General features: G+C 36.3%; 5 protein-coding genes across 5 annotated transcripts; 1 reads left to right on the top strand and 4 right to left on the bottom strand.

Annotated features, from left to right (window-relative positions):
• Positions 1–509: 509 nt before the first annotated feature.
• Positions 510–2073, bottom strand: LOTGIDRAFT_133798 (hypothetical protein; the record flags this gene model as incomplete). Its single annotated transcript, XM_009067902.1, has 6 exons — positions 510–653; positions 816–926; positions 1068–1184; positions 1359–1435; positions 1521–1760; positions 1932–2073. The coding sequence occupies 6 exons, from the start codon at positions 2071–2073 to the stop codon at positions 510–512; spliced, it is 831 nt and encodes a 276-aa protein (XP_009066150.1).
• Positions 2074–2887: 814 nt separating this feature from the next.
• Positions 2888–4309, bottom strand: LOTGIDRAFT_133757 (hypothetical protein; the record flags this gene model as incomplete). The annotated part of the gene is made up of 1 exon (XM_009067901.1): positions 2888–4309. One exon carries the CDS (start codon positions 4307–4309, stop codon positions 2888–2890), a length of 1422 nt encoding a protein of 473 aa, XP_009066149.1.
• Positions 4310–5249: 940 nt separating this feature from the next.
• Positions 5250–6605, bottom strand: LOTGIDRAFT_197554 (hypothetical protein). The gene is made up of 4 exons (XM_009067900.1): positions 6531–6605; positions 6110–6172; positions 5783–5949; positions 5250–5614 (listed from the first exon to the last, which is right to left on the bottom strand). The coding sequence occupies exons 1-4, from the start codon at positions 6583–6585 to the stop codon at positions 5522–5524; spliced, it is 378 nt and encodes a 125-aa protein (XP_009066148.1). The 5' UTR covers positions 6586–6605; the 3' UTR covers positions 5250–5521.
• Positions 6606–6750: 145 nt separating this feature from the next.
• On the top strand, positions 6751–9931 carry LOTGIDRAFT_236788 (hypothetical protein). The gene is made up of 7 exons (XM_009067899.1): positions 6751–6897; positions 7091–7253; positions 7458–7665; positions 7816–7909; positions 8075–8190; positions 8432–8579; positions 8765–9931. The coding sequence occupies exons 1-7, from the start codon at positions 6872–6874 to the stop codon at positions 9123–9125; spliced, it is 1116 nt and encodes a 371-aa protein (XP_009066147.1). The 5' UTR covers positions 6751–6871; the 3' UTR covers positions 9126–9931.
• Positions 9932–9943: 12 nt separating this feature from the next.
• On the bottom strand, positions 9944–12816 carry LOTGIDRAFT_133911 (hypothetical protein; the record flags this gene model as incomplete). Its single annotated transcript, XM_009067898.1, has 9 exons — positions 9944–10107; positions 10317–10437; positions 10603–10704; positions 10859–10971; positions 11169–11255; positions 11419–11534; positions 11794–11926; positions 12100–12343; positions 12691–12816. 9 exons carry the CDS (start codon positions 12814–12816, stop codon positions 9944–9946), a joined length of 1206 nt encoding a protein of 401 aa, XP_009066146.1.
• Between the last annotated feature and the right edge of the window lie 1903 nt (positions 12817–14719).

The raw sequence follows: 14719 nt of genomic DNA, 5'->3' as shown, positions 1-14719 counted from the left end.
GGCAGTTGCTAATTTTCTTTCTTTTGATTTTGTTCTTGGACACAGAATTTCAACCAAGAATACAGCCAATCAGAGCCTTCGACATAAAGTATTAGACATTCTGGCTTATTGTTTTTGGCGAGGGCTCTGATTGGCTGTATTCGGTAGTGTACAATCCAATCAATTCGCTGCAATTACAAACTACTGTGATAAAAGAATAGGGGCTATTGCACCCAAGAGCCATACAGTAACTCCTATGAGGGAACAATAGACCTCAAACAGCGTTAAATATCCAGTTTTTTAAAAGTTCCTGTAACATTATTGGTGAAAGCATCTTCGGATTTGGTATTCTTTGAAGGAACTGCTGTTTGTTGGTAAAATCCATACTTTAAATCATCACGAAACTCCTCTTCACATCCTCGAAGTTTTTCTGTCCATTTCTAAAATTCAACGAAAATAATTATTTTATTAACTAATGTTATCTTTCAAAACCCTTGTGACCCATAACCCTTTTCAATAAATAGATGGAATTATGGTTCACTATAATCAAATAACTTGAATTCCATACATACCGTTGTGGAAAATTTGGGACCTTGACCTTGGAATTCTTCTGGTAAATACTGGGGGTCGATGTACTCATGTAGTTCTGTCACATTCTTACCATGGAAATGTAACTATAAAATACATTTTAACATAATCAAATCTCTATTTTATCATAATCAAATCCCCATTTCAACATAATCAAATCCCCATTTAACATAATCAAATCCCCATTTAACATAATCAAATCCCCATTTAATATAATCAAATCCCTAAAACTAAATGCTTTTACTTACCCGTTTTAAGATTTTTTCTTTTAAAAATTGTTTAATGATGGCAAATATAACATCAAAGAAAACTGGTTCGTTAACATAATGGATAGATTTTATTCTAGCAGGGAATGCTTCCTGAAACAGAAATTATTATTGAACTTTTGAACTCGGTTGAGCAAATGAAGCTTGTCCATAACATTATTCAAACAAATCACTAGATATCCTTTCCTATGAAAATACTCATTCAGGACTGTTGACTTGGCAATCTAATATTACCTGTAACAGACCGGACATCCTTTTAGCATAGAGAGGAGATATAGCTTTAGCATGGGTCCAGCTGATTTCACCTAGCTCCACAATCACAGCCAAACCATGTATCTGTATCTCTTCATCCTACAATAGAAATCAGATTACAGGGATTGAAGAAATATCAGAAACTGAAACAAGTTGTTACGCAGAGGTAGACTACATACATTGTGTTCCATGCAATTTAAGATTCCTTAGTAAAATGGACTGCTCTGTTTAAACCAAAGTTCCATGGCAACCATTTCTCAGCATGCAACCTACCTCAATAACTTTACTAAGCGTCAGATATAACGTTTTAAACATATCATTAACTGGTGCTTCATTTGGATTCCATTTACCTAAAAAATATACATATTTAATTTCAAGCAAACAATGACACGAACAAGGCTGGACACTATTTGAAATAGGCTCTGTTATCCAGACACTTACCTGGTCTAACAATAATAACCTTCCTTCCCTCTTTGTCTGGATGATCTAACACACCAACGGCTTGATTATCCAGAATAGACTTGACAGAAGAGGGCACCATATCCTTGAACAAGTCTGTACTGTCTACACGCATTTGGTAAAATGAAAGTAGTGTCTTGAAAGCTCGTTCTTGGTCGAATTTCTTGGCTCTTAGAAATCGTAATAGGAATGCTGAATCCAATCTAGCCTTCAAACCTATTAACAAAGTTAATCACATAGTTGGTTTTTATTTAATTGCAAGCAAACTAATAATTAGATGAATATATTCTGTTATAACAGATTTAATTTTGACAAAGACTACAGGTATAGATCTACAAGTTGTATCTTAATTAATTACAGGGCTATCGATTTGGTTATGTATTTTACCTGGATATGATTTGACTCTTTCTCTTAAAGTCTTGATCTCCAAGTCTCTTGTGCTGGGATTTTCATTCAGTTCTGTAGCAGCTTTCTCAAGACTTGCCTCTGACAAGCTTGAAGTGAATTTTCCATACTGTTCTTCTGCCATGCTGCAAGTAAATGGTAATGTGAGATGGTTACTAGACCTAGACCAAATTTACCTCATTGCATACTACATGAGGTTTCCAATCTTTATCATCACGCGAGTTGAACAGACAAAAAGACATACCCAGTTGATAAAGCCAAATAAAGGTCCCCTCCCCTCATTTCTTTTAACTCACTTCAGGCTTCTCTCACAACTCCTGTCGAATGCTTGAGGATGAAATGGCTATTTAGGACTTTAGACTAATTGCTCTCGAACCCACAGATCAATCAACTACAAAATAAACCGATAGAATTAATTGACAAACCTGTATTTCCTTGTATAAGCAGTTATAAAACAATCAGTCAGTTTCCTTGTCGGCCATTTTGAAACAACCAGATCACGTGATAAATACTTATAAATGGTTGAAGTTTCACAATAAATCGCTGTTTAGTATTCGAACATATGGGCATTAATAGGCTTGCATGCTTATCACTTATTTTTCCCAATGGCTTGAGTTCTGTCAAGCATGCAAAACTTCCACATGATGCAAAATACATTACACTGCCATAATCAAGTCTACCCGTGGCTGTGAAGGTCAGGCAAAGGGGATGGGAGGCCATCTTAGGGCTAAGACATGGGCTAAGCAATAAAGGTTGGGCTACATAAAGCTAAAAAATTAAGGAATATAATTTTATTTCATTTATTCAAACACACAAAACCAACAAAGGTGCAAGGTGCTACCAGAGCTTTTCTGTAATTATATATTATAAATACACTTTGGCGCATTTTTCCTTTGAAAGTGTTAAGCTCTTGCACACGCTGCAACGTTGATTTAGGATCAATTCAAAACGTGTCTTTTAATCAAATGTTTTTCGATGTAAAATTGAGTCTTGAACATCCTGCCACATATTCCACAAGAATTGACTTCACGAGGGAAATGATTCAACATATGAAAGTCTGCCGTGGTTTTATATTTAAAACATTTGCCGCAAATCTCACACGCAAACTGTTTCAGATCAGAATGGGTCATGAGATGACATTTTAACTGACTGTTTTGGTTGAAAGAACGTCCACATTGGTGACACTGGTAGTCCTTTTCACCAGTATGAATCTTCAGATGCGTCAACAGATGAGAACTCTGGCTAAAACAGTTCCCACAAACATCACATTTAAATGGTTTCTCTTTCGTATGCGAACGTTTGTGTCGTTCCAGTTGATTTTCTTGAGCAAAAGATTTACTACAAATGTCACACTCGTATGGCTTCTCTTTCACGTGCGATTTAAAGTGTCTTCGAACATCGCTTTTGAATCGAAAGGAGAGTCCACAGATTCCGCAGGGGAGCAGACACTCATTTTTTAAGGCTTCCACGTGGCCTTCCATGTGTTTCTGTAAAGTTTGTCGATATTTGAAATCCTTGTAACATACTTCGCATTTGAAGTTTTTAGAGTCTGTATGAGCCTTCATATGAATAACCAAATTACTTTTAGAAAAAAATGACTTCTGGCAAAGATGGCATTGAAAATTTTTCTCCCCAGTATGGATTTTCAGATGAGACTTTAAATGGGAATTTTGACTGAAAGAAGTTTGGCAAATCCCACAAGTGAATGGTTTCTCTTTCGTGTGTGTCCTTTTGTGGCGTGAGAGCTGAGATTTGTCTGCGAAATCTTTGGGACAAACTTCACATTTGAATGGTCTCTCTCCTGTATGCACTCTGTAATGTATCTTTAAGCTAGTTCTTTGATTGTATGATTTGCTGCAAAGGTCACATTTAAAAGGTCTAGTCTCTGTATGAATTCGTTGATGAATTTCCAAGTCTCTTTTTCCAGCAAATGATTTTCCACAAACGTCACATATCAGTCGCGTTGAGGTAGATTTGGATGGAAATATCCCAGAATGCACTGTGGTTTTGTGATGTAAGAAAAATCCCAACTGTTCGAAAGTTGTGCCACAATCTTTACAAATGAACGGTTTCTCGTGAGCGTGTGTTTTTAAATGAACTTCTAGATGATGTCTTCGTGCGAAAGACTTTTCACAAATATCACATTTATGATGTTTCTCTCCAGAATGCGTCTTGACGTGCGAGTCTCTATGTGCTGATTGTTTAAATGCCTTATTACAGATGTTACATTTGAAAGGTTTCTCTCCAGTGTGACCACGAATATGTATCGTCAAATGCTGTTTCCGGGCGAAAGATTTTTGGCATATTCCACATACGAAAGTCTCCTTTGGTGACTTGGTCTTTTGAGTGTTCGTCTGCATGGTTTTTGAGTAACATTTATCACTCCATCAACTTTATCACAAACCTTGGCAGTGCCTAATGAGGTTAAATAAGTGTCTATGGCCCCAGCCTCTGCATTTGTATTCACTTGCTCCTATAGGTATAATCTCAAAGCTTTGCATCACATAATACATTGCACTCATTTACAGTTGCAGTTGATAAACTCGCCCCATCGGCCGGAATTCTCCAAGTTTTCCCTACCATTTCAAATTAAATCGTTGACATCATAGAAGGATTGTTCACTGATCAGCCATTGAAATGAATAATTACTACTTTTCTTGGTCAAAATGTGAATTAACTGCAATATATTCGAGAAAAACAAAGGCAAGTTGATGGAGCCTTGAGCAATGTTTACACAAATTGATCATGTGACAAAATAATAGGTCACGTGATCAAACTCTGAAGTTTCTTAGTTATCCATACTTCTACATTCGAACCCTATTGATATTGTTAGCAGGGGGTTTATACCCTACATGTTTAAGGTATCCAAGCTATCATCAGGCCTCACTTTATAGTGTTATATGACCCACAAAGGATAACTAAGGTTTTAGGCGGTAAGTCAACAAGCTGGCCCTTGGTTAAACCTCTTGGCATTGATCTTTCCTGGCTTATCCATACCCATTTACAGCTGGATTGACTGCAATAATGAGGAAGGATGGCTTATTCAAGCAGGGCCTATATAGACAGTACCCAGTCGTTTCCCTACCTTATTCCTAATTACATGAAAGGGGTTTCTGTGTTCAATCAATGCCAAAATCCCTGGGGATCAAATGCACCAACAGGCACAGGTTCGATCATGGAAAGTGGGCAATCTTGCAAAAACTTCATGGACTCTCTCTTTGCTTTGCATCCATAATTGAAGTTGGGCTCCGTGCATGTGGTTTGGGCTTAAGACTTAAATTAAAAGTTAAAAACAATGTTGTCATTCTTAGTCTATATAATTTAATAAATTTACACAATACAAATTCTTTCAAACCAAATGTCATCATATTACTTAAAAAATAAACTTAAGGATAACTTATCCAAACATTCTAAGACATTATTTATTTCAAAGCCAATTTGTTACAGAAATGACCTTAATATTAGAAATAAGTCCTTAAATACAATTTTTTTTATTTTCAAAATGTTTCAGGTCACAGTTTGCATCAAAAGGCTTCCTTTAAGTTATTTTTCGGTTTCTTCAATGGCGCTTGTTATTTATCCCCTTTTTCAATTTTGGCCCATGATTCTTTCTGGATATTTTCTCTCCTGACCTGCTCAATGTAGGGATTTAAATATCGTACATCCTGAAAAACAAAATAGTCAATCAACATTGGCTTACTTTTCTTCATGAAGAATTTCTTAATCAGGTGACATTCTTTTATGCTTGCAGTCTTTATGATGAGTTTATACAATATAAGAGACCAATGTAGTCAAGGTATTAGACAGTTGTCACAAGATGACAAGTTACTTACATCGTCCCAAGTGTGTTGTTCAGATTTGGGTAAATATTCCTTATGTTGAGATAAATGAAGAGCTCTAGTTAGTCTGAAATTTCGGGCATCCAACACATCCTGAGGTAATCTTTTCAAAGCTTCTTCAATTTCTGGTGTAACAATCAATATATCATCCGTGTACACACCTGTAATATAGTACCAAAAAAAAAACCTTAATTTGACAAATAACCTCTTCCAATCACATGATGAAACTTGCTTTCCAAAGAACTGTTTGTCAAGTGTTTTATCCCTTGGAACTTGAAACTTTAGTTTTTTACTGCTTTCACTATTATACTCAGTACTTACCCATTCTTCCAAAGTTGCTCAGCTTATAAGCCCATCTACGCAAAGCCAACTGCCATTTTGGAACTGAAAAAAAAATAAACAAGTTCTGTAACTGTAAGCTAATCCATTTGACTTTTGGTCTTCAATAGGCCATAGCTTTTTCCTGAGATTTTCAAAGAAAAAAGAACATTTAGTCAAAGGGCATGTACTGTTATCATTTAGGGGCCAGAGTATGAGCTACTAAAAGTACATACGCATTTTGTTGACCATTCTGGCATTGAGTTACACTTGTTACATAAAAAAAAGTGACATTGCCAACAAGTTTCACGTCTGCCACACACTTCCTCTTGTCAGGACATCGTAAATTCCGAGTTCAAGACTTAGTAAATAAGGCAAAAGACATGGGAATGTAGAAATCAATAAATTAAACTAGTAAACTTACTATCAGCAAGTTGTTTTACAGGAGCCGAAGAAGCAACCTTTGCTGCAAACGCCATGTTTGTTTTCAATGACCTTGTGCAAAGTCACGTTAAAAACTTTCGTAAAAAATCAAAATTAGGCACACCATTACATTTTCCGCAATAATAATTGTAAATAATAATAATTATTAAAATATTTTACGCATGTATTTTCAAATTTACGTTGTGTTCTTTCACCTAAGACTGCTTTCGTACAAAGTCACATGACAAGGTATCATGTGATACAAAATGTCGGCACCCGTATTAGTAAACAAAGGGGCGTGGCTGATTCTGTTTCGCCGAAGGAAATCTTAAAACCGCAAGGATGCCGGCGGCGACAGTGACTGTCAGGTAATCCGAGACATGTTGGGATATGACAAGCAACTTCAGGTCACTCTCAACTTGTTAGAAGTAGCCTTTTTTTCAAAAAATTCAAATCTTTTTGCACTTCTTGTTGTCTCGACTTAAAATGAAGGAGCAGAACAGAAGCAAAGTTCTGTGATGATTATGGGTCAATATTCAGGACGATTTGTGTTAATTTTAGAGAGTTAAAGAACAAAGAATCAGGTTTAGATATCAGTATACCCAACTATAAAGAGATACCAGGACTATTGGGTGGAACAGTGGAATATAATGTAGTGGTTGTGTCCAATTTATTTTACTTTAAATCACCCAAACATAAAGAATCAGACGTAGTTCAATTTATGGTGGGTATATACTGTATAATTTCGAGTATAATGCGCAGGGTATATAACACGCAGGCACTTCTTTTCACCCTTTGATGCAGGACAGAGAGGCTGACAGTCCTTCATGAGACAATAAACAGCCTTAGCAACATGTGTTAAAGATTCGTCAACAGTTGGACATCAGACTAACACCAATATAAGCGCCAAATTTCCATTCTATTTCAGATCAGCAAGAAATATGGTGAACTGGAAGATTTCTATAAGAGGTTGAATGATAAATTTTCAGGCACTGCCTTTCCACCCTTACCAAAAAAAGCATTCTTAATGTCAGAAACTGTAATTCGAGAGAGAAGGGCATCCCTGGAACATTTCCTGAAATTTATTGCTGTTGTACCTAAAATAGTAACTTCACCACTATTTTTAGAATTTCTTGGTAAGCTATATTTCGAATGCTGAATATACAAGACCCTTTGCACAGTGACATCATTAAAAGCCTAACCTCAAAGTGACCATAGTCCCCAGTGACTAGATTTTTAAGAAGCATCTTATTCTTGTGGATTAAAACTGTGACCTCATATTTTAGGTGTGAATGCTCTAAAGGCTGGCAAAGTCAAAAGTGGAGATGAGAAAGCTGAAAAGGAAAAAAATGAAACAGAAACTGAAGAGACAGAACAAGAGTAAGTCAGAATTCAAGCAGGGGTGCCAAGCACGTTGGCAAGCTGTATGATGTCCTGTTCATTTCAGAGAGAAGCAAAGAGATCTATCCTTCAAAAACGTCAGAATTGATTGCCCTACTAGCAAGGAAATGAGCAAGACGCTACACTGTATCTTGTTCATTTCAGAGATAAACCAGGAGATGTATTTGATGAAGAGGAGGGGGACCAGGAACTGTTTGCTGAAGAAGAACAGGAAGATGAAGAACTATTTAAAGGATCCTCTTCGCAATCAAGAGACACAGGTCAGCCAAGTTGTTTAAATTGAGGGGTACAAATTAAATGAATTAAAATGGGTTTTATGTCGATCATTCTGCTCTTAGTGGGGTTTTTAATGAGGGTTTTACCTTCAGGAATCTATGCAATGGGGGCTGCCAGCAGGACAGTCTCACTCTTTGGAACACTGGCTGCCACTCTGCAATCAGGTTTGAACTTATAGATGTTTTGGTTATTCATTATGCTTAAAGGACTCTTTGTTTTTTGAAGAGCAAACACCAATGTATGAGGAGCCAGATTTGGGTGGTGGTATAGACGAAGATGAAGGACAAGATTTGTTTTTACCAGAAGCTGTGGTCAAATCTGAGGTCAAGCTCACAACCTCTGCAGAAGATACAGAATACTCAGAACTGCTCAGGTAATATTTTATAATGGAATGAATGAATGAGGTTCATGGACAGGATGATGAAGCAATTTTGAGCTGTCCTTCAAAATCAGAAGCTTTCGAAATTTGGGTCTCCTTTACCAGCTTTCGAGTTAAGTTCAGTCCTAAGATGACATTGTTAAGCCATGTTATGAGTAAGTCCATGAATTTTGTTTAAGAATTGAAGATGATTTAGAAGAACTATTACAACTAAAACCAAAGAAAAGCGTCGAAAAGCAGACAGAAATTCCAGAGAAAACCAGACCGATTCCAGTACCACGCAAACTCAAACCACAAACCCCTAGCAAACCATCCATACCTACAAAACCAAAACCAGATTCAGCAAGGCCAGCACTTCCTGATAAAAAACCAAAACCAACTCTCCCATCCAAGCCTAAGCCTACTGCTAAGGAAGACAACTCTGCAGTGACCGACTCAAATATACCCAAAGACAATGTGGAGACAGACTTATCCAATGATGACATTATGAAATATATCACAGAAAATTCATCTGCCGATGCCGATTTAGAATTATTTTGATCAATTCCATAAGATTACTGTTATTACTATGGTTTTATCATTTCATTGATCAGACTTCCTTGTGATTGAATATATAAATTCTTGTGATATCACATCGTGAAAAACCACTGATACGTTTGAACCCATTTTATGTGATACCTTCCCAGGATCTGTTGCAAGAAACATTGCAGATCCCACATTCAGAGATGGATGGAAGTGGCACTTCTATGAATCATTCTGTGATGGGGGCAAGCATAGGCCTCAGAAGAGGGGGGGGGGGACAATAGAAAGGCAATTTTTTTTATATTTCTATAAGAATAAGTAGACAATTCTTGGACATACTTTTATGTTGTGAAGTTATGTTAAATAATATTGTTTGTTAACATAAAATGATTTATAAAAAACATAAAAATAATAAAAGAATACATAATTTATTAGAATTTGATAATATATAAACAACATTAAATAACAAACTATAGGGGACAACGACTGATGAAATTTTCCACAAGTACTCATGGCTTCCAAAGCCATATTTATATAAATATAAAAACAAATGCAATAGCACCTACTGGTCCAAATAAATTTTGGAATTACCCATCTTGATTTGAGCCTAAATCATATGTAACCCTTGATCATAAATATTATAGCACCAACCAAATAGCAAAGAGGAAGTGGCAAAGATAATTTAATTTACATCAAATTTTTAAAAAATGTCTTAAGTTCACCAATGTAAATAATCATCTCACTACTAGGGCGAAATTTGGCAGTCAAATTAATTCAAATTCTCCTCAAATTTTTTAAAAAATGTCTTAAGATCATCAATGGAAAGAATCACCAAATCATCTTTTGTAAAGAAACAAAACAACAGTGACAACAGAGCATGCAAATGTTCCAAATACACCAAACGACGGAAACCCATAACTAGCTAACATATACCCTCCAATAGTCGGAGAAACCGTACGAATCAACGAATTCACTCCCATATTCAATCCAATCATTGCACCTGAAATAAACAGGTTTAGAAGCATTATTTAGTGAGCCTTTAAGTAAAGTTAAACAACAATTATTGACTAATCTTTCTGGTTTGAATACCCAATAAATTTGCTTGAATATATTTCTTTAACAATCTTTGAAAGTGATCATTTTTAATATCTTTGAAAGATGGTTATAAAAAGTGTGTATTATATTCACAATTATACAGTATAGGATTACCTGTATCAGCCTCTGAAACTGTACGAGTTAAGGCACTGGTGATGACCACATTTTTAATGGTCAGCCCAATACACATTGGTAGAACAACCAGACAAAACTGCCATATACTACCAACAAACGACTGAAAAAAGAGATGAAAGCTATATAAATAACTTGTACGGGATGCAATCGTATTGGATCGAAGGCAAACAGAATGCCAAATTTGAATTAACTTAATAAGATAACCCAATGAGCTAACCCTCCAAGATATCCCACTGAGCTGCTCCAAACATTGTAAAATACATACCAATAAAAAGTAGCTGAAGACTAAGATGATACAGGAGCCTTTTAATATATTATCTTCTGTATATCTACTGGTTAAGATACCCACTCCTAAACCTTGTACTGCCTGCAAATAGAAATGGCGTTTTACACCCTACAGTTCTTTTCTCTATCATGCACAGCCTGTAGTACATTGGGTGTTGGCTGCATACTTGAAACAAATGGCTTGGGGCCTTTTCAGAAGCAATAGTAAATTCTCTTTTGACAATCTGTATACATACCATAGACGTAATGCCAATATAGGACATAATGTAGCCATTTTGATCTGCTTCAAGTTTAAATGTTTCTATGGCAACAATTGAGAACATGCTTTGAAAAATACCTATAGGCAAACCTGAAAAAGAAAACAGAACAAAATTAATTAGTGAAAAGTTGTGAAGATAAACAACTATACTTAATGAGGCTGGTTATGTGGACTCTCTGAAAGGGATGTTAACTCACTGAAATGCTCATAGACCTTCTCAATGGGACATATCTCTCACCCTTGTGTTTATTTGGCATTCATAACTTAAAGAACCAAAAGAAATTTACCTGTTCCCATTCTAACGAGTAGCAGGAACAATGCTCCTGGAGATCGGATGATTTCCAAGAACTTCTTCATGTCAAACACATTACTTGCTTCCGCTGAAAAAAAAAGGGAATTCTCATTTAAAAAATTCACTCTTGGCTTCAAAACTCTTGGACAAGGTAGAGTAACATTCTGTATAGCATTTTGAAACTGTCCTCTATAGCAGAATTGACCTGATTAGCCAGGTGGTCTTAATGGGGAGTTTAACTATACCTGAATCAGCTTTCAGTTTAACATGCTGTTTTTTGGTACAGGACGGTATGAACATTTGAACTAAAACAATGCTAACCACTGAGCCACCAAATGCTACAAATGCAGCTGCTTCCAGCCTGAAATAATCAAGATGAACATCAAGGGCAAGAACTCTTGCATAGTCTGGAACACCAAGTAGTTGGATTTCTTGTACCCTCTGAATAACTGAAAAAATTTTTCATACAGCCCCTACCAAGGTGCATCACTAGCTGGGGAAAAACATGGTCAAAAACTTCAGAACTACTAAATTGACTTTGCCAGTATCAGCCCTAGAACTCCCGTAAATGAGCAAGCAACTATAGTTCTTGAGGTAAAAAAGAGTCAGTTCTCTCTTACCCAGCAAGTTTGGTAATAAGTCCACCAATTAAAGGTCCAACAACCATACCAATACCATAGGACAAGCCTAATTTCCCAATAGCATCAGCTCTCTTTCCTGATTCTTCTATGTCTGTTACTATCATTTGACCGCCTGCAATACATCCAAAAAATATTAATCAAGGAGCTCTCCTTAGTTATTATATCAGTAAGAATCCAAAAACAAAAGTCTTTTGATCAGAGTCTACTTTCTGTTAAGTCATCCAGACAGACCTAGTCAAAATAGTCTAGGCAGAGCACAAATGGTCCACAAGTCAAATAGCTTACCTTGCATACAATGCATCAATACACTTGGAAGACGGGACAAAAATAAAATGGGAATGCTATAAGCAAAGCCCATAATAAGATAGGTCAATGCACAAGATGTGAAGGCAAGAGTCATGGCTGCTCTGCTCCCAAACAGATCTCCGAACCGACCAAACAGTGGTCCCCCAGCCAGTTGAACACCTGCAAACACAGTCTGTAGATACCCAAACGTCACAGGATCCACCGATAACTTCTTGGACAGATACTGAAAATAGAACAAATAAATTTGCAGCTGTCGCAAGAAAAGAGTGAACAAATTAATGTTTATTTGAATAAAAGCAAGACATTTTGGGCATAGGTACCAAATTCTCAAGGGGTCAAGATCGGTGGATGTTTTGGCCTTTGGGAGATCACAGATTTAGTGTGTGATGGGTCATCCCTTTTGACTACCCAAATACACATACATTGGGGCTGCAATGCTGTATCCAAACAGTCCCATTTGTTGACCTTTGCAAACGTTAAGGCAGTCTAATTTTCTGCTGTAGACTATTGACAATTTGTGTCCTAGAATTTCCTTACTATCGCAAATGCATTCTATCCCATAATACTTACTGGCAGAACTCCTTGTTGAATCCAAAAACAAGTAGCATATAAAAATATATTAAAATGAGTCAGCAAAATCACGCTGTTAAATTGACGTCCGAAAATCGTGATGATTCTTCCTTTCTTTTCATCCATTTTGGAACTTGCATTGAAAATATCCAAAGGGTCACTTTTTCCAGAGCTTTTGTCCATATCTTGTCTTTTCCTTACACTGTTATTTCCATCTCCAACATCTGATTTAGAAGTCATTTTGGGTTACAAGCTTATTATATCTTTTGGTTTTGAAGATAATCTTTTTAGATGTGTTGCCCTCCAGCAAAGTTGGACTAGATAGCACAGATGTTAAGCCTACTGTATGATGATATAGCCGGGCTAATCTAGCATGTAACATAGTTAATTTTGTCGTCACACAGTACGGTCTTATCTCTCACTATTTCTATACAAATGTGTTATATAATCAAAGATCAGCCATTGATAGAAAGCACAGCTGATACTAATAGTTAGCGCCTAAATCTCAGCAAACCTGACCGGATGGCTTCTCATAGGAATCGAAAATACTGCTGTGATATTGTTTTGGACTATACATCGAACTTTCAAGCTATATTTCTGAAGAATTAAGCCATTTTTGAGCTTATAAGAAGGATAATGGAGATAAAATCTAGAGTTTGGTCACGTGGCAAAACATTAAAACTAGGTCATTACCGTAAATTGGTTTTCAATCACGACATTAAATGTTTTTGCAATTCTGCAAACAGACATTTATTTGACACAATTTTGATTTCCTTAAAGGTCAATAACAAATTTCAGTCGTATAAAGAAAGCCATTTAAATTTTTCTGTTGGATTTAAGTTTGCGACATCCAATAACAAATCTTGATTGATTAGGGATTACAGTCTAGGCAACGTATAATAATGTCACCAATGTACGTGCTTCTCTTCGAGCCTTTTTAGGGTCGTTTTAAGGCCTTTCTGGCGTTTTTAAATTCCTATGTTGTAAACTCATAGCAAAAAGATTCCACAAGATGGCCGTTGATGCCAAGTTTGGAATAATTCAGTCCATCCTGCAACGTTCTTCCATTTATCGCACCACCATATTTGAGAAAGCAGCAATCAAAAGCCAGAAAAGAATCAGGGTTCCACATTTCCATCACCCAAAAAGTAGTTACGTAACCATCCCCAAAAAAACAACGTAAGCTAACAATCGATCAAACCGACAAAAAAACGGTTTGGATGTAACACTTACGAATTTTTACACATAAAAAATTCATTAATATGCAGTAAAATCAAAACTGAAATTTGACTTATAGCTTCTCACCTGTTATATAAGAGTTCAATATCATTCATCATTTTCAAACTTTTCCCAAACGACAATTTTAATTGTTTTTAAGTGTAGAAAAAACATTTAAGAAAAATATGTAAGTGATGCATGAGCAATAATGACTATATTTGTTTAGTAAAGACCGTAAACGTGATGAAGCCCCGGGCAATTTAATTCGAATCAATCAAGTTCTACCCTTTTCTATTATTCATTCCTGTAGTCTCGGTCAATACGGTCTCAGAACTTTAAATTCGGATTTACGTAATACCGACATTTTAGACGCTTAAGGCTAAATGGTATGTTTAATATAAATGATCTTTCCGTTGAAATAGAAAAGAGTTTTACGTCTCTATGTTCTGTATTCACCAAATTGATCAAAAGCACCTCCCCCCTATCCATTGTTTTCCTACTATTACACCAAACACAAGTTCCACAAAGCTATTTTATGAAACATCATAGCATCTTAGATCCTCAAACAGCTGCCAATGGATAAGGTTCATCAAACGTGGACATCAATGGCTGTCATAGATGCACCAAGTGCTGGTTGAACGAGGTTGTGTTCATCGTTAAAAACCCAATTTCAAAGACAAGATGCCTCCAACCTGTCCACCATTGAATGCCGTAGTTCGAGCGCTAAATTCGAATGAAATTACTCAAACCCACGCCTCCCTGTTCCTGGATTTCGTCAATGCATGCTACTAACCAACCCATACATCACACC

The sequence above is a fragment of the Lottia gigantea genome (genome assembly GCF_000327385.1).
Source record: "Lottia gigantea unplaced genomic scaffold LOTGIsca_87, whole genome shotgun sequence".
Taxonomy (NCBI): Eukaryota; Metazoa; Mollusca; class Gastropoda; family Lottiidae; genus Lottia; species Lottia gigantea.
Note: the sequence above shows the minus strand (reverse complement) of the source record. Positions and strands in the feature narration are given on the sequence as shown.

Coding starts and splice junctions, on each gene's coding strand:
- LOTGIDRAFT_197554 (XM_009067900.1), bottom strand. CDS start 6,585: ATGGCGTTTGCAGCAAAGGTTGCTTCTTCGGCTCCTGTAAAACAACTT. Junction 6,173..6,530: donor TGTAAAACAACTTGCTGATA/GTAAGTTTACTA, acceptor TTTTTTTTTCAG/TTCCAAAATGGCAGTTGGCT. Junction 5,950..6,109: donor GAGCAACTTTGGAAGAATGG/GTAAGTACTGAG, acceptor ACTATATTACAG/GTGTGTACACGGATGATATA.
- LOTGIDRAFT_236788 (XM_009067899.1), top strand. CDS start 6,872: ATGCCGGCGGCGACAGTGACTGTCAG. Junction 6,898..7,090: donor GCGGCGACAGTGACTGTCAG/GTAATCCGAGAC, acceptor TGTTAATTTTAG/AGAGTTAAAGAACAAAGAAT. Junction 7,910..8,074: donor ACTGAAGAGACAGAACAAGA/GTAAGTCAGAAT, acceptor TGTTCATTTCAG/AGATAAACCAGGAGATGTAT.